This window comes from Leuresthes tenuis, unplaced genomic scaffold, assembly GCF_036924035.1.
Source record: "Leuresthes tenuis unplaced genomic scaffold, fLeuTen1.0.hap1 SCAF_2, whole genome shotgun sequence".
Lineage (NCBI taxonomy): Eukaryota > Metazoa > Chordata > Actinopteri > Atheriniformes > Atherinopsidae > Leuresthes > Leuresthes tenuis.
Genome location: NW_027325356.1, coordinates 39,540,444 through 39,560,765, shown reverse-complemented (window position 1 = coordinate 39,560,765; position 20,322 = coordinate 39,540,444). Strand labels below are relative to the sequence as shown.

The 20,322-nt window shown below is 38.8% G+C and overlaps 1 protein-coding gene across 1 annotated transcript; it reads right to left on the bottom strand.

Annotated features, from left to right (window-relative positions):
* Positions 1 to 2,407: 2,407 nt before the first annotated feature.
* Positions 2,408 to 19,957, bottom strand: bnc1 (basonuclin zinc finger protein 1). The gene is made up of 5 exons (XM_072381057.1): positions 19,554 to 19,957; positions 11,273 to 11,375; positions 10,725 to 10,960; positions 4,842 to 6,907; positions 2,408 to 4,389 (listed from the first exon to the last, which is right to left on the bottom strand). Exons 1-5 carry the CDS (start codon positions 19,566 to 19,568, stop codon positions 3,600 to 3,602), a joined length of 3,210 nt encoding a protein of 1,069 aa, XP_072237158.1. The 5' UTR covers positions 19,569 to 19,957; the 3' UTR covers positions 2,408 to 3,599.
* Between the last annotated feature and the right edge of the window lie 365 nt (positions 19,958 to 20,322).

The window sequence follows — 20,322 nt, the reverse complement described above, 5'->3', positions numbered from 1 at the left end:
ACCACTGGTATTCAACTAACTGCTATCACAGACATTCATCATAAACGCAGCATCCAGCGTGGGCATAATGTCACCTGTGACCCCATCACTCTTGCTATCCACTGTTCCAGCTCCTACTAAGTAAAAAAAAATACTGTAGTCTCCAGACATAAACTGAACTGAACTACACGCACACACACCACATACATGCATATTTGTATATATACATTAAAATAAAATGATAAATAAATATCAAATAAATAAAAATGAAATGAATAAATGTACTTTGTTTCTTTTTAATCACGTTTTCTTACCATTCAGAAGTTTATTTACCATAGTGTTTGTGACTTGGATTGTATCCAAACAAAACCCCTTTTGTTTGTTTAGTTATAGTATAAATCAGATGTGTATTGCTCCTGTAAGCGTGTTCCTCTGCTGTACTGTGTAATTATTGGGTAAGAAAGGGAGAACTTTGTAAACTTAAGTATCCAGCTTGCTCTCCTGAATTACAGTGTAATGTAAGAAGGGGAGGAATATACTCAAGTAATGTGTGGATACAAAAAAAGAAGGGCAGAGTGGTGAGATTTTTATAACCACATACCTCACTGGAATTGGAGTGAAGATGAAAGGATAAACATCTTGAAATTAACCTATGGTTAACGAAGGTAAAACTTCATATATATGAAAAAAAGAATTAAAATAGAATAAAAAAAATGTCATTGCCTTTTTTTCACAGATTTACAGCATAAATTACATCATTAGCTTAAAAAAGAAAAAAAGAAAAATTATGAATAATAAAAAAAAAGACAAACACATGGTAATTTTATTTAGAATTACATACATTTACCTTGTTTGCAGTTTGTCCATTGACAGTTGGTAAGCTACCAGTTCCTCTTTTAGGCACACTAACTTCACTAGATCTGTGCTGAACTGGCCGAAGTTGTTAGAATACACAACACGATATAATGGTCACTGGCTGGTTAATAACACCATTGAGAACTCTCATAATCCCCTGTAACAGATCTGTTCCATAAACTATTGACTTCCCTGTTCTCTCTGCGTTTTGTTTACATTTCAGCGTATAGCATCATCAATCTTTGTTTGTTTCTGTAACGTTCACCAGTGATGTACTGATAATGCATTGTAACACATGGTAAATCAGAATATATGGCTTCTGACTGCTAAAAAATGAAAGAACACAAACCAGAAGTCATACTTCCTTGCTGGTGATAAACTTTTAAACAAATTACTGGTAGAGCATTAGCTACCCTCTTTCTTTAGTTAAGTAAACTATATAAATACTGATGAGATTTGATGCTATTAGTAAAGTATAAACAAGAGCATCCGATTCATGAGGTACAGTATAGCAAAAAATGAAGCAAGACAGTGATAATTAGTAAATGGGCTGCATCATTTTTCAAAGCAATGTAAGTTTCCTCTGCAAATTTGCATGTCTCACTGACACATTTATGTGATTTGAAATCTTATTATGAGATTTGAAATTTTATCAGGTGCAGACAGTGAGTTTACCTTTTCTCTGTTTTCCCTGTCCTTACAACTATTGGATTCCTGACAAAGTAAATTGTCCCAGTAGTTCTTTATCGGACTGTTTTCAAGTGGGGATGATGTGTAGGTGATGACCCCTGTTTCAGTTTGCCTTGGCTCATAATCTTGGTTTTCCTTCTTAATCATGTCTTTATCTGACGTTTGGTCCATCAAATGTTTAGTAATGTTTCAGCTGTATGAACCCCAAAATTTTTTCATTGTTTTTTTCAGTTGGTAGTGTAGTGGTAGACCATCAAATATATGTTCTTGAACACAAAAAGATAATTTTTCATACTAAGCCCTTTAAATTATATGTCACTGTCTTGTGATGTTGAAAGTTTCCAGAGAAGTCTGCTCATCTCTATACCTATGCGTTAGCTCTTGCTTTCCTTTTACATTTGTTTGTCTGTGCCGATGTGTGTGCGTCTGTGTGGGTGTTTATGTGGCTCATAAGCTCTACAAACACTGTATAGACCAATATATGAGGGCCAGATCATGTTTATTTCATGCTTTCTTAATTTATATAAAACCAATGGAAAGGAATCTGAAAACATATTCTATTAGAATGGGTATTGTAACATTAATTCAAAAGACATGTGAACATCTATTGACAAGTATTAGTTTTTCATCTTTTTCTCTGTCTCTTTTTTTAGTGAATCCAAACAACATACAAATGGAAATTTAAATCTGTGCCTTGGATTTCAACTTAGAAAGAAAAAATATGTGAAATACAGAGTAAGCAAGACATTACACCATTGTGAAATGATCAGAGATGTACAAGACAATGTTCTCATTATTTATTTTAAAAGGAAAAAAGGGAGAAAATATACATACATATATATATATATATATATATATATATATATATATATATATATATATATATATATATATATAGCTTTCTTAGAGATAACAAGTAATCCTGTTCACAGAATATACAATTGCATATCTGCATATCTGTGTGGTCCCTATTATAAACACCTTTTATTTTCATCATTATTATCAGTGTTCGACTCTTTCACAGAACATGCTTCTAGCCTCCAGATACAGCATCTTTATGCTGGTTTTCCAGTCAGTCAGGTTACTGCAAGACAACACAAACAATACAAGAGCAATCTGTGCCTTAATCAAGTATAGTCCAATGAGTTGACAACAGATAGAACACCAATTTCTGGATGTTTTTTTTCATCCCTTTAATCTTTTTTTTTAAATAGTATTTCCTAATTTCAAGTCCACATCTTTATACAGCTGTTTAATCACAAAATAGATGAGCAGAGTCTTGGCAAACCCCTTAATACTGGGTACTCCTTACAAGAGGTTTTTATTCACACCTGTGAACTGGGAAAAATCTTTGGTCAGCATTAACAGTATGATAGAAAGTACAAATAGAACAATAAAGAAAGATCGTATGACGCCATACAATAACTTACTGGTCACGTTCACAACACTATATTTTTCAGCAAAAACTCTTATTTAAATCCATTGTTCAAATGCATGAAATGGCACATGTTGAAGCTACTTCACAATTGCATTTGATAAATTCAGTATACACAGCTTCACTGAGAAGATGTAGACATCTGACAACAAAAACGTTTCAAAACATCACTTGCATAAGTTTCATGATTCAACTGTCACTTGGAAAAACAACTGAAAAAAATATTCCATATGCATGAAATGTTTAAGGACTGAACTGGGATGAATAAAATAACATCAATACCATGCATTAACCCAGTTATGCATTGACCCAGTTAAGGTACAAATTATCCCACAGACATATATTTTGATTGTTATTAGGTTTTAATATCTAAAGACTGACAAATGATTATCAGATGATTTATCCACTCTGAACTGCAGAAAAAGCTTTTTTTTTTCTTTTTTTTTTTTTTACAAAAGTAAGTGCATTTGAGATAACAAATGGCATCCTATCTGTATTTCCTTTACTTTTGCTCTAGTTTATTCCAAATGGTGTAACTGAGAGGACTAAGATGTTAATTTAAAAAGTGATGATCGGTTTGTCTTCTCTTTGTGCCCCAAAAAGAAAATAAAAAAAGTTGTTGGCATTTGAGTTCAAAGTCTTACTCTTTGTGTACTGTGGCACCTGACGTAGCAGATAGGTTCCTGTGGAGGTTTGGATTCTGGCTGTGTCTGTTTCTACTTCTTACAGAGGAGAAGGATGTATCGCAGCCAGGGACTTTACATTTGTGAAGCAATCGTAGATGAACAGTCTTGTAATGAGCTCTGAATGTCCCCTTGTTGCTGTACACCTTTTGACAGATGTGGCATGTTATTGGAGATCCACCCACACCTCCCTGAAGCCCATTTTGTCCTCCGCCATAACAGCCCAGGTTCTTCTCTCCCTCAAGTGCCAAATCTTCACTCCCCTGTCTCCCTACACCAATTCCATCACAGCTCTCATCACTGTCCTCCATAGGAGGCAGCTTCCCTTCCTCACTACCCACTCCATCTGAGTCCCAGGAAGACTGAACACTGCTGTTACCACGGGGCAGGTCAGAGGTAGAGGTGCTCAGGTCCAGAACTGCCCCATCATCCCCATGCCCACCACCTTCTCCTTCTTCTCCTAGTCCCTCCATGTCTCCTAAGGCAGATACCTCAGTACTGTCTGGTGCAGTAGGCATTTTATTCATAGGAAACACCAACCCCATGCGGTTGTGTCCTTGGATGGTGACAGAGGTGTGACTGGTTGGATCTTGGTTAGGTAAATCTCTGTCCCATTGGTCTTGGCAGTAACCCAGGCCAACAGAATCTCTGTCTCTGCAGTGTGATGAGGGTGAATAGATGGTGTTGGCCGATCTTAGTGAGTCTTTGGTCAGCAGCTTGTGGTGCAGATTCAAATTTGCACTGTGTCTGTAGATCAAAAACATTCAAAATCACACTGTGCATCAATCACACTTTAAAACAACACAAGAAGATGTTTTTTATAATAATTATTATTGCTATGCACAATTGGATGAAACCCTGTGCTGTGCATGCAAAACCCTGTCAATATGTGGGTAGATTAAAACAAATTCTTTTAGTTACAAGAAGAAAGAGTATTGTTTAACCTTATGGGCACAAGAGTCTGTTGTTTATATTCTAACTAAACTAGTGCATCTGTTTTTCAGTTCCTTCTGTTAACAAATCTATATGTTTCAGTGGCATATGAGTGCTGATTAGTGACCTGAGAAGGGATGCCTACTGTGAAACCCTCAGTTAATTGCCAAAATCACCAAACCAAAATCTTAAAGTTTAGTCTCTTCTGAAAGTGTAAATTGTATTCATCTGACAACTTTGATTAGAACATGAAGAAAATCTGGCACCTGTCTCGGCTCCTGCGGGAGGGAAAGGCAGCATTGCAGCCGTCCACCGAACACATGTGCATCTCCTTCAAGTGGGCATTTTGGTAGTGCATCTTCACGCTGTAAGGGTTTTTAAAGGTCTTACTGCATATGTCACAGTGGTGTGGCAGGTCAACATTGGTGTCAAGGTGAAACAGCTGTAAAGCATAATCATTTTCACAACCATCAAGTCCACCCCTATCTGTGAGCTGGAGATCAGCTGCATGATTTAGCCTGTGGTCACCTTCGTCCCTTATGAGATTTGAAATCTTATCAGATGCAGACAGTGACTTTATATTTTCTCTGTTTTCCCTGTCCTCACAACCATTGGATTCCTGACAAAGTAAATCGTCACAGTAGTTCTTTATCGGCCTGTTTTCAAGTGGGGATGATGTGTAGGTGATGACCCCTGTTTCAGTTTGCCTTGGCTCATAATCTTTGTTTTCCCTCTTAATCGTGTCTTTATCTGACGTTTGATCCATCAAATGTTTGGTAACGTTCCATTCATTGTCTTCACCAGTGTAAGCTTCTCTCGCCTTCATCGGTTCCCCAGACTGTTTTGTACACATAAGCTCCTCTGCTTGGCAACCAGTACACTTGTCTTTATCCCTGCCCTGTAAAGAAACCTCATCCTCAGAGCTGCACCCCTTATCCACCTGCTCATCTTGTGCTACCATCTCCTTCTCTATCTTTATTGGCATACTTGACTTACGAGACTTTTTCTTAGGTATGTGGTCCATTATACAGAGTTCAGGTCTCGTGGTGGGTTTGACAGGTACAGAAGATGACAAAAGAGGAAGGGAAGGTAAGGTTCCTGGGGTGTTGGCAAGTTCTTCTGGGGATACCATGCTTCTGTAGAAAGGCAAGACCGGCTGTACCGTTTTTAAGTTAGAGAAGAGGATACCACTCTGGCTAGTGGTGGGGAATGAGTTATTGAGTTTTGGGCCAGTCTCCACATGACTTACCATGTAACTTGGCACTGACTTATGGCTTTCTGCAGAGAAGTTGGAAATGGGATTGTTATATTCATGCCTATTCTCCCCTTGAGAGCTCTCATCAGCAGACAAGCCACCGTGTAGATCTTTGTCTCGGTTGTTTCTGTTCATGGGCATGTGTAGCCGAGGGTTTGGGTTAGCGCTATGGCGATTGCGACTGCGCAGTGAGCTGAAGACCATGTTGCAGCCCTCGATGGTACACTTGTGCTTAATCTTTAGGTGCACTGCATTATAGTGGATTTTCAGTGTGCCTTTGTCATAAAATGTCTTCTCACAAGCATTGCAAAATACACGACCCTTCTTCAGCGAGCTTCCGCTCCCTGAGACCCCTCCACTGCCATTCCCCAGAGAGCGCACCTTTGTCTCAGGTGACATTTGTGTGACATCGGAGCTCATGGATGGTGTGCATGGTGTGGAAGGTCCATCAGAATAGTTGTCACTAGGTGAGAAGTCCTCGGTCTCAATCTTTGTGCTGGTCATAAGGCTGTCCAATTGCTTTTCTCCACTGCAGTCTAAATCAGCAGTGAATGAGATGGACCTACAACCTAGAAGGCTGCTCTTTGAAGGATTTGCAAGAGGAAGGGGATTTTCCCTTCTTAGACTGTCTCTCCCTAGATCATCTTGTTTCGGACTCTGGTGTTCCACTGAAACATCACATGGCTGCTTTTGGTGTTGCTGGTTCTTCCGTTGCAATGGCCCTGTTGATGATCCCAGAAATGGTGTCTGCACAGTGCCTAACAGCTGGAATGGAAGCATGAAAGCCATGCTATTGACAAAGTTCTCAAAGTGGTGCATGCTATTGCTGCTTATCTTATCAACTTTTGATGAAGAGAAGTTGACAGCAGTGCATGGAGTATTGCGCTCAATGAATGTGCGGATATCTGAGCTGGTGCGGGTGCTAGGAACCAACACTGCTTGTCCCTCTTTGTCCTGTAACGTCATAAGCTCCACTATGGATTTAGTTTCACCAAAACGCAAGAACTGCTGCAGTGTGGCAATCTCCTCTTCAAATGTCATGATGGCCCAACGGTCCAGCACCTTCCCTGCTACATCCTACAGGCAAGAAGAGAGGAAAGTTTATGAAGTACATTAATAAATATAAGTAAAGTGAAAAGGAAAAGAGGAGACAGCAATTTCAAGTTGGATTCCTCATACATATTCACTGAATAGGTTATGTGACACACCTTATGAAACAGATTGACAGGGCGGCTAAATAAAGTAATCTAAAGGAGTGTTAATACAGGTGGGTAGTGCAAAAGCCTAAGAACCCTTGTTATACAGACAAACATTAATCTCACAGGTCATTTTTATTCATTCCCTGGTTTAGAAGTCACACACATGCACACACGCACTAACGCATGTCTGTGTTCACATTGTTAGACACATACACTCATATACACACTTCTTAATGTTTGCTAAAATAAAGCTGTGCATAGCATACTACATGCGCATGTAATAAATCAGGGATGATCAGAAAGCACATCACATTGATCAAGTGGGTTGTCTCCCTAAGCCCAGCAGTAATCACATGTGAGTTTGCAGGTCTTTGAAAGTGAGAAGCAGCGATGTGCCATAACTGTGATCAATATTTAATCACAGAGCATTCGTTGGATATCTGTTGAAGATATCCACCCTTCACCCTTGGACGAGCTAACATGAATTAAACGTAGCCTAACTTGAATACTTGATTATGTGGTAATTGAAGGGAGATCTTGTGCTGACAAAGTGCCTGCAGCCTACGCTTCAGCTGGCTTGGCAATGGCTTGAGTCGAAATCTGGAGCAAAAGACATAATATTTACAAATCTACCCTGTGCAGTTTGGAAACTTCCCTGAGCAGATGGTAACACAGTAACAAGGTGGTCTGGTTCATCAGGGTTTCAAAAATAAGTTATTGGCCTTCAAGGCTTATGGCGGACAAACTTATTGGCATCTCATTCCCATACACTAATTGTGCACTATTCAAAAAAAAATAAAGGGAACACTAAAATAACACTACCTAGATCTCAGTGAATGAAATATTACAGTTGAAAGTTGCAATTCATTACATAGTAGAATGCGTTGAGAACAAAATAACAAAAATGACCAATGTAAATCAAAATTATTATCCCATGGAGGTCTGGATTTAGAATCATAACCAAAATAAAAGTGGAAAATCACATTACATGTTGATCCAACTTCAGTGGAAATTCCTCCAGACAAATCAAAATGAGGCTCAGTAGTGTGTGTGGCCACCACATGCCTGAATGACTTCCCTACAACGCCTGGGCATGCTCCCGATGAGGCAGTGGTTATTTTCCTGGAGGATCTCCTCCCAGACCTTTATTAAAGCATCAGTCAACTGCTGGACTGTAGTGCAACGTGACTTTGGTGGATGAAACATGATATCCCAGATTCAGGACTGGGGAACAGGCATGCCAGTCCATAGCACTGATGCCTTCATCATGCAGGAACTGCAGACACAATTCAGCTACATGAGGCCTAGTATTGTCATGCAGCAGAAGGAACCCAGGCAGTTAGGGTACCACTGGCTAGCACATGGAGGACTGTGCGGCCCTCCAAAGAAATGCCTTCCCACACTATTACTGACCCACCGCCAAACCAGTCCTGCTGGAGGATGTTGCAGGCAGCATAATGTTCTCCATGGCGTCTCCAGACTCTGTCACGTCTGTCACATGTGCTCAGTGTGAACCTCCTCTCATCCGTGAAGAGCACAGGGCACCAATGGTGAATCTGCCAATCTTGGTGTTCTCAGGCAAATGCCAATCGCTCTGCACAGTGTTGGGTCGTAAGCACAAGCCCCACTTGTGGACAACAGGCCCTCATACCAACCTTATTGAGTCTGTTTCTGACAGTTTGAGCAGAAACATGCATATTAGTGACCTGCTGGAGAACATTTTGCAGGGCTCTGGCAGTGCACCTCCTGTTCCTCCTTGCACAAAAGAGGAGGTAGTGGTCCTGCTGCAGGGTTGTTGCCCTCCTACGATCCCCTCCACATCTCCTGGTGTACTGGCCTGTCTCCTGGTATCTCCTCCATGCTCTGGACACTGTGCTGAGAGACAGAGCAAACCTTCTTGCCACAGCTCGTATTGATGTGCCATCCTGGATGAGCTGCACAACCTGAGCAACTTCTGTTGGTTGTAGACACTGCTTCATGCTACCTCCAGGTGTGAGAGGACTGACAAAATGTAAAAGTGACCAAAACATCAGCCAGAAAGGGTGAGAACAGAGAAATGGTCTGAGGTCACCACCTCCAGAATCACTCCTTTAAAGGGGTTGTCTTGTTAACTGCCTTCCATTTCCACCTGTTGTCTGTTACATTTGCACAACAGCAGGTGAAATTGATTCACAATCAGTGTTGGTTCCTAACTGGACAGGTTGATTTCACAGAAGTATGACTGACTTGGAGTTACATTGTGTTGTTATGTGTTCCCTTAATTTTTTTAGCTGTATTTGTATTTAGCCATGGTTTCCTCACTCCGGTTCTGCCTCCTCCTCATCCCTCATCTTCCTCAGAAATGATCTTCTTCTCACCTGCTCTCAGGCTGCATAATCATGTTTTCAGTGGACAATCCTATGTTTGATAAAGCAGAAATGCTTCTACTTTAATTTCTCTATCTTTCAGTAGGTGGATGCCTTGTACCCTCACTATACACACATATAAATGTTGTACAGTTCAAAGTCAATTTCCCTAAATTCTACACACTTAACTGCAGTCATTTAAATCATGGGCTTGGAGTGTTTCCAAAACATAGATGACCTTCATCTCAATACTATGCATAAACTCATTGTGTAAAGACACTGTCAATGGATATTTGTAGTGCTTTATAACCTTGGAAACAGTTAAACAAAATACCTTCTGGATCTGTGTGAATAATCAGTAATTAAATATACAAAGACAACGCTAAAGATTATGGCGGATTTCACTCTGATATTCAGAAGAGAAGAATAATTCCATTTTATGTTATCAACAGAGCATGATTCAGGATGTTTTAAGCACAACTTCGACTTTGTATAACACAGCTCAAGCTGTCTACATTAGAACTTTAAACTGTCATTTGAACACAAGCAGTTTTGTGGACTCAGAACTTCTTTACAGGATCTCAAGCTGTACAAAAAGATGTCAGATACTACCAGCAAGCACAGATGTTTATTATGGATTTTATACTGTTACAATGTTATGGTTAAGTGACAAATAACTGACAAAACAACCTTACTGTGCTGCACACAATTACTGCATCCAGGTCATTTTTGCAAAGAAATGTCTTCAGTATAATACTTTATCCAAAGGTCTTTATGTTTCCCTCTTGGCAGCAAATAACAGTATTTTACAAAAATGTTTATGTGGTAGGCTTCATACTGAAGGAAGACTTTTAAACAAAGCTTGAGTATTTTATACAAATTTATCTCAATAAATTAAGCAATAACTGGTTTGGTTTACAAATTGATATAGCTAAGAAATGTTAGTTGAAAATATCTTGAATTATTTCTTGCAAAAAATATATCATTATTATAAAGATGAGGTTTTGTCATGAAGAAATTAGGTTTTAGTGCTGCTGCGGGTCAGCTTGAACATAAGCAATCTTTTGTATGGTGCAATGCATTATGGCATATATTTTCTAGATAAGTGACCATTGATCTGTACTACTTTTCACAGTGTATTGTGAGGTACTTTGAGTCAACTCTACATGTTACAAACTCACAATGTAGTCCACTATATAATGAGAAGATTTTGTATACAGCCTTTCTTTGAATATTAAACTTTTCGGTACCAGTGTTCAGAAAGACACTCTGGATGCGGTGTAAGAATATAATACAATGTAGTTCTAAAGAATACATTAGTACTTGGAAGTGTCTTTTCCAAAGGCTCACCTGGAGCACATATCCCCGTATGTAGTCTTGCAGTGTCCAGTCAAGTGCATTAAGGATTTGGATGACTTCCTCCTGCTTAAGGACAGAGAAAAGGCGATCCAGGAGAATCTTGAGGCGGATTGGTATGGCTTGCGTACCATACAACATCAAGCTGCCGATATCGAACACCACGTTGGAGTGCACAATCTCCACCTGGCTGCTTTGGTACATATGGTGTACCTTCAGTTTGCTCAGTGCTAGAATAAATGAGTCAGAATTTACTGGATTAGATAAAAAAAGTATAGAGAAGTACATAAGAGAAACAGAAGAAATACAAATACAATTTATGAATGAAAAATGAGTCAAAATGATTCTCCCATGTATTTTCTGAAATCTCTAAAATTAGAGATTTCTGTTACAAGGTTGAATTGACCCCATTTTGTGGTGCTAACTATTCTGACAAACTTTAAGGAACAACTTTAAGGAGAAACTATAACAACAGTACAATAATACAAATAAGACAATATGAACTTTGCGTTGTAAGAGTAAACTTTCAATTGAGCTCTTACCATGTGCTACCCATCCATGCTTGCAATTTTCACACTGTCTCCTCTTCAGCTTCCCAGGCTTGAAGTTGTCACAGTTACAGTTCACCGAAGTGCAGCAGATAGCCTGTAAATGATAGTAATGACCATCATTTGTAAAAAGAAAAGAGGAAAAACATCAGAAATTTACATAAGATGTACATTTGCAAATTTTATTCTCATGTAACTTAAATTAAGATTAAATATAGAATAAACAATAATACAACATGAATCCTTTCTTTTTTGTGCCTGCAGATAATGTCTATAATATCTGATATTATGCACATACACACACATTTATACATATACATTTGTGTGTGTGTGTGTTTACATGGAACAGAAGATCATTGGTTAGATTCTCAGTCAGGGCACGCCTCCATATAACCCATGCCTAAAACTTTGCCCAGATTAATAAGGTAATGGGGGATCAGGACATACTGATGACACTGAATCTCACATTGTTGGAATAAAATTATTACAAGAATGTGCAGAGAATGTGAGAGAGTGTGCTGGCCAAGACAGCAGTACAGAAAAGTGCACTCCATGAACACTTAGCAGCACAAATGAATTAGCTGTTAATAGATGGGACCAGTCAAGTCTGGTTAACCTAAGGTCGGACAGTCCTGATCATGAAAGACCAGAAAGGGGGCAGTTCTATTCAACTGACTACAACAAAGTCTCAATACAACTCAATACTACTCAATTCCAAATACATGGATACTGGAATGCTTGGAACTCTTAAAAATCAATAGGACACTAAGAGCCTTCATCAAGAATTCAGTGAGAATGTGGAAGACAACCTTGGAGGCCAACTCAACACCAACGGCTCAAGTTACCTTCAGGTACTACATCTACCAAGGAGATACTCTGTCATCGCTGCTGTTCTGCATAGGCCCAAATGCCCTCAGCCACATCATCACAAAGAGTGGCTATAGATATCCATTCCAAGTGGGGCAACCATCAACCACTTCCTCTACATGGGTTACAACATCAACCTGTATGCCAAGACTGAGTGAGACATTAACTCACCAGGATATTCAGGGCTTTGGAAGGTTTTTCAGAGTAGAAAAATGTGTCAGAATGAATACTGCAAAAGGCTAAGGCCAAGTGAAAGAGTGGTACTACCAGAAAGTATCATAGCAGATGTTCAAGACAACTACAAACATCTTGGGTTCCCACACGCAAATGGGAACCATTAACTCTCTGGGGTCTGAGGTGCAATGACGTCATGCGATCTGATCACGCCAGCGTGATCGTAGACCTCAGAGGGTTAAGCAGCTGCAAGGAAGTCAGCCACATCCAAGTACCTACAAAGAGTAAGGCAGGTCCTGAAGAGTAAGCTGAATGAGAATAACAAAGTCTGAGCCATCAACACATACACCCTGCCACTCATCAGATACCCCATGGATATAATAACCTGGCCAAAGGAGGAGATAGAAACCACTGATATCAAGAACAGAAAGCTCCTCAAGATGCATGAAGGGTTTCACCTCAAGTCCAGCCCCCTAATACTGTACACTAAGCAGAAGGAGTGAGCATCAGAGCCACTAGCCTGAACAAAACAACAAAGATCCAGGAATATATCGGAGAGATGGCCGCCAGTGATGAACTGCTAAGTGAGTGCCTCAGGCAGCTGAAACCTAAGGAAGGAGTGGAGGAAGAGGATGAACTATCATGGAAGGATAGGCCTCTATGTGGCGTGTACCACCGACAGATTGAAGAAGTGGCTGATATCGAGAAGTCCTAGCACTGGCTGGAAAAGGCTGGTCTGAAAGACAGTACAGAGGCACTAATCATGGTAGCTAAAGAACAGGCCCTGAGCACAAGAGCCATAGAGGCCACCAGACAGGACCCCAGCTGTAGGCACCTAGACAATCCAGCACATATTAACAAGGTGTAAGATGAAGACAGGTATGTCACACATGGAATGCCATAGAAACTGGCAGTAATAGTGTACAGAAACATGTGTGACAAATATGGGTTTGAAGTCCCAAAGATAAAGTGGATGATCCCTCAAAAAGTAGCGGAAAATGACAGAGCTAAGATCCTATAGGAATTCATGATCCAGACCCATAAACTGGTGGTGTCATACCAACCAGACATTGTTGGTGGTCGACAAATGCATTCAATACAAAGAATGCACTAGTGGTAGATGTGGTAATTACATGTAACAGCAACATCAGGAAGAAGTAAGAAGCTTGAAATATACCAAGGCTGAAGGAGGAACTTTAAAGGATGTGGGAAGTGAAGGCAACATTGGTACCAGTGGTAATCAGACCACTGGGGGCTGTGACCAACAAACTGGGAAAGTGGCTCCAACAGATCCCCGGAAAAAACCATCATGGATCTCTGTCCAGAAAAGCACTGCTCGAGGAACACCTGAGATACTGTATATAACCCTCAAGCTCCCAGGTGGAGGACCCATGCTTGAAAAGGAGTGATGTTTGAAATAATAATCATTAGTGTCAGCAAGTTGCGGTTGCACCAGTCATATTATGTGTATTTTTGAAAAAAATTGAAGTAGCAAAATTGACTTCAAAGATTTCCCTGCACTGGTTTGGAAGCTGCCTGAGTGGATTCTTCTCATATTTCAACCCTTTTCAATATCTGACATGATGAGTTACCATGCCAATGCAAGAGTTGTTTAAAAATGGTAGCAGTTGATTCAACTTTCCAAATACCAACTAAAGCACAAAAAAGACTTCACTTACTACTTGATAAGGAAATTTCATAGATGGAGATGGACGAACAAGTGGAGGAATTTCAGGAGTGAATTTTCTTATCAGTAGACCAAATTTGTCTCAATAAAACACATACATGCTGATTCATTCTATAAACTTATTGGCTTGTGAATTCTGAATTGTGAATTGTGAAAATCATTTTGAAGACATATCAGGATGACGTTGGAAAGATGAGTTATTGGACCAAAACACAAAGACTCAAAATCAGTCCGTGGCTATAATAAGCCTAGTTTAATGACTAGCTGCTGATTCAGCAGGGAGAAAATTGAGAGAAAATTCCCGCACACTGATACACAAAAAATGACTGCACTTCTTATTATCTCTGACTTGGAAAAAAATATTATTTATGCACCAGGAACAGGGGGAAAAGCATCATCAGCTTTGTGATCAAAGACACTGTTGTTAGTGGTACATGCTGAAAACCTTTGGGTGGCTATGATACGGCACTTTCTCCCTCTGCATCTATAATGCATGATCAGTTGAGTTTTAGTATACATGAGCTGCATGCTTGGCTCCTTGTTGGAATTCACTCCCTCACCACAGGCAGAGAAAGAAAGAAAGTGTGGGTGGATGGGTACGCAGCCTCCTCCTCCTTATTTAGTCAGTCATTCCCTCAGAGCTTGAGGCTGAGCTTGTCCTTGTAGTCTGGAACCTTACAATAACCTCTCATTGTTTGAGCAAATAAACTGACCAGTGATGAAGTTAACAGCAGCTACCTTGCCTTGAAACAGCTTAGTAACCTTTATTTTTGTGTTACTCATTTGCTCTGGTTTTCTCTTTATTGTTTTCTCTGGACTGGAAAACCCCTTTGCTCATCTCTCAGAAACATAATCCCAACAATACAGAGCACCAAGACACAACAAGGTCTAGTTTATCTAATGTCTAAGATATACTCTGCTGCCACTGCAAACACATACACACACGCGCGTGCAACCCAAATATACTTCCTAATTAATACAAAGAGTTTACATGTTTATAATGTGAACATTTAGTTTTTTGTCTGTTTATTTTCTCTTTTCTTTCTGTTTCTTTTACACAATTGCTACAATCACAAATGACAGCATGAATACACCATCTGTCGGTTTTCAAACAGGCTTCACTTTCAAAATGCTATATAGAGTAATGTGCTTGAGGTACATGGAGTGTGGTGTTTGAGATATGTGCCTACATTGTTATGCATCAGTGATACTAAGAAATCAACATCAATTGCTTAGCTTTTGCTTCAAAAACACTTCAGAGTTTCACCTAATTTTGAGCAGTTAATCTTCTTGTTATCATCTTAATTTATACATGTTGTGACAAAGGCAGAGAGAAAAAGATTGGGTTGGGGCTTGGGATGCCATATAGCTGTCTACTCTTCTTTTTCCTCTTTTTTCTTTTTGGTCATTAAATAAACGTGTGTGTGTGTGTGTGTATGTGGTGCAAAACAACATAATAGAAAGTGATGTGAATTCAAGCATGTTAAAACATATCTGCAAGTGTTATGGGATACAAATACATTTTTCAGGTAACTGTTCTGCACCTGATACTAAGAACCTACATGGCCATGTCTTTTTCTCTATAGTTTTTCAATTTAGTCGTTTTTTGTAGGGCATTGATAGCACTACTTTTGCAAATCCTCAGCATTTTTTTAATCTAATCTGAAAACTTAGATCAGTCTTGATGTTTATGTTTTTATTCTGGCTATCTATTTGTTGCACTTCAACACATCTGCATGCAGATCATGTTGTGTAGGATGGCTGATTAGAGACCATGAAGTGAGATTAAAAAGGAAGAAGGTGAGGTCAATAAAAGATAAAAGTCTGAGATGAAGAAAATGCAGAGTGAAAGCTGACAATCTCAGGCACCTGAAATACCTTTCTACATAACTTTAAAAATCAACAGAGGTGAACAGCTGCTTGGACAGATACAGTAAGGGGACGCAAAGGAACTCCTCATTAGGCTGGAAACCTAACCAGTTAGCAGTAGCCTTACATAACAAATGGTGCTGGTGTCAAAGAGTGAATTATAATGGGAGTACTACTAGCTCTGAGATTGCTGAATGAGAGAAGGTCAGATTTTATTACTATCATTATTTTATCATGAAGCAGTTGACAAGGCAATCAAAGACAATTTTTGATTTTTATACAGATTATCATTTAGCTGAAAACAGAAAACTTCAAACATGCACAGAATTTCTGGTAGATATAACTTTTACACCTCATGAGCTCATCTGAAAAAAAAAGAAAACTGCTTAGAAATGGCACTTTTGCATAAGAATACATATGACATTAGTGGTTAATTATTATCATTAACTACTGTTATCATTGATTTTCAACTTGAACCCCATTCATTAGAAATCAAAAGAGGACCCTACAAGTTAGTTTTATAGGAGATTACAACCTCACAACTTGGCAGTTAAAGTTAATATGATTCATGTCTTGTAGATATTTTGGATTTTTTTTTCAATTATCAACAAGGAAATGATAAAGCTGTTAGGGGCTTCTCTGTGATAGAGCTAGTACACCTCTTATTAGAATCAACTACTGACAGCAGCCAAAATGACTACTGATCAGACAAAAAATAATCTCCTATGATTTTTTAAAATACAATTGAACTCTAAGACACAATTGAATTTTTCATTATACATACGAAAAAAGGAAAATAAATAGCCTCAGGTTGGATCATGTGCTAGATACGTTCCTTGTTTAAGTACTTTTAACTGCAAAATGTTATTAGATTAACTGAGACATAATCAGCAGATTAAGAAATGTTCAAAATAATAATTCTATAAAAGGTAACTGTAATTACATTTGCAGGACATCTGTTTATGATGAAGTATTATATTGTATTAACTAGCTTCCATTAATGTAAAAAAAGACATTATATGAAAATTAAGAACTAAACTCACACTGATTTTTGGATTTTTCAAATTTAGCATAACTAGTACAGACAGATGAATAAATAGTTTTAGCTCACAATCCATCCTTTCAATTTTTTAAATCAGCTAACATTAAACAAAATATATATATATGTGTGTTTCTTTGACATCACATTGGTCCTCAAAAGGAGAAGACAAAACCAGTAAAAGCCTGGGTGAGTTCATTAAGCGTTCATACAGTACAAAGACAGATTGAAAACATCATTATTTCAAACTCATCCAATGATCAATCATAAGCAGGTACTTTAGAATAGTTCCACTACATGTTAAAACACTGAATTAGACAAAAAACAACACATTTTGCCTGTATATCCATGAGGAAAAAATCTTGTTTATCTACGAAAACATTACAATGCAATACAATTAGTCCTAAAAAGACAAAGAAATAAGCTTGTGTTGGGGACAGGACATGGTGAGTGAAAGTTTTGCTGGATTTCTGGTGTATGTTGCTTCCTGTTAAGAAAGATTCTGTTTTTGGCTAAGACAGGGACTAAATGAGGGGAACATGTTAGTACACTGAGTACAAGAGTTTGGCTTCCAGCTATGCTCTGATTAATATCAAATCTTCCTCTCTCCTCGCCTGTCTCTTGACAATCTTGTCACATCTGGCAGACAAATCCTTACAAGCCTTTTGGTGGCAACGCAGAGCAGATTTAAAGGGTGGCTGCTGTGTGTGTGTGTGGAGATTGGGGTTTTAAGGGGGTAGGCTGGGGCCAGGAGGGGTTGATCATAGCTCAAGGAGACGCTCAAGGGGGTGAAAGGCTGGAGCAGATACACACTCAAACGTATCCTTCACCCCTCATTCTCTCATGGACAGACCATCATGAACTTAATAAGGCTGAGGAAGTGTACAGGTTCCTGACCACTGTACTAAGTTAGAACAGAGACGTTGACTGAAAAATAATTCTAAATTATAAAAAATTAAGACAAATAGGACAGAAAGAGTATGATAGGAATATCATAGAATTTACAAGAATAAGAGAAATTAGAGAAAAGTCCACAAAGGGCCCTTGTGCTCACATCTCTGACTCTTTTTTATACACAAAACACTTAAATACACTTAAACACTATAAATAAAGGCCTCTCACTCATCAGAAATTGGAAAAGAAAACATAGTAGAGGAACATGAAATATATCAGGTAGAAAAATATATTGAATTCCTTTAATCAATCAAAAATAAAAAATTATATAAATTGTCTTACAAATGTCTTGGTACTTTAAAATAGATATATAATTCCATCTATTTTCACTGCTATGAAATATGCTAGATTACAGAAATTCATCTGACTATGTTGCCTTGTGTATCTATATATAATAAAAGAAGACTTAATAATTCTAGATATTGCAGTCCTGAATGAGTGATTCAATCGAATAGTCTTAATAAATGTGTTTCATACTTATATATAAATGCTTTTTGAATATGTGGTGAAACAATGTAGCATGAAATAATCAGCTAAAAAATTGAAAGCTTGTTTTTTCATTCTTTTTATCAATCAGATGGAAGCTGTGCCTCATGCACGGTGTTATTCATGAGCTTAAATCTTTCCACACGTTGCGATAGTTAAAGTTCAGCCTGTTTGTATGTTTTTTTTCCACATTTTGACATGAACTATCATACAACAGGTAATGACACACCTGTGTTTTGTGGCTATCGACAAAGTCATTACAATGACAGGTTGACAGGTCAGGTAATTGTTACATTATGACTGCAATAACACCTTTCAACCCATTCCAATGGGTTGTGGCCAGTGGCCTGGAGGCTATCAGTGTAGGCTTTTCTGCATCCCTAACTACAGACAGACTGACTGACAGTCAGGTGGATGAAGAACAGGCCCAGGAGTGGAGTGGAGAGTGGCTTGCACCTCTTTGTTGATTTGTTGCCCTTTGTCCAAAATGATTAAATCTATATGTACTAATTCATTATGGAATAGAAATATAGAACAAATTTGAATTAATCTTGACAACTGAAAAGTAAAATACAGAACATAGAGTTAGAAGATCAAGTAGAGCAGAGGGAAAAAAGAGATAGAAAAGAGATTGTGCAACTTTAGAGGGGTAACTTTTGTGTTCTGTTACTGTTTATAACTCATAAACTGTCTCTGGATTTGTCAGTTAACAACTAATTAAAAAAAAACTGTGAACTTCTTAACCATAATTGCTTTTGTTTTAAAATGATAGTTTCTAGTTTGAATTTTAATTCATTCAGTTTTAGACTAATTTAGATAAAATTGTAGAGATGCTTGTCTGTGGGGGACATTTCAAATCTGAAAACTTCTCACAAGAAATAAATGTTTTGGACAATTTTTTTTTCTCAAAGTAAGGTTATCAAAAAGTGGTCCCTTTTGTGATGTCCTAGAACTAAATTTGGACATTTGAATCACAAAAATGTCCAGTGATACCCTGTCCAACAGATCATCCACAGATAAATGCTGATCAAGTAATAAAATGTCAAAATTTCTCCTAAATCAGCATACAGACAAAATGTATGACTGCACTACCTCAACCTACCACTCTAAGACACAAAAACTCTATCCAATCTGTCTTCGTTTAACACATCATGATCATGTACATGACTGAAAATAGAGGTAAAAAGCCTTTATCTTACCTCAGCCATTGCCATTTAGTTGGATGTTTCCAAGGATACCATGGAGTTTGCCATTCTCTGCGCGTCCCACAAAACAACTGCCTCCAACTCTCCTGTCTGCACAAGTGCTAAGGCAAAAGAGCCATCACTCCCGGCAGCGTCTTCTTCAACAACAGACACACAATCTTTTTCTCTCTCCTCTCTATTTCTCTCTTACACATGCTCACACATGCACACACACGCACAAGCACACACACACACAAAGTCACACACACTCACTCAAAAGAAAAAAAAAGAAAGCAAGTCACTTTTATTCTTCCTGCACAGATGCACATACACATATGCCTTCTCTACTTTCTCTCCTCTAATGTTGCAATGGACTTGTTCTAAACTGCTCAAGATGTTCCGTATGTGTGTGTCTGAGTGTGTGTGTTAAAACTGGGCACAGGGGACTGGAATGAGATCCTCCCACTCGGCATTCTCACCTCAGGAGCTGCCTGCTCCCTCCCCAGCCTGCTAACAAAACACACACGCAAACATGCACTCAGAGAGGTGTGCGTGCCCTTTCGTGCGCACTGACACACACATGTATACCAACTCAGAGTCACAGGGCAGTCCCCTCACAGCTGGCTGGAAGAGGGCATGACACTCATCTTTCACAGAGATTTGATCAAAAGGAATCACAAAGGCTGGAGGCTCTCCTAATGCCGTCAGGGGAGACTCTCCTTCTTTTCCCTCTCCCCTTCCATGTCTGAGTAATACCCTAAATCAACGCTGCCCCTCTCGGTGC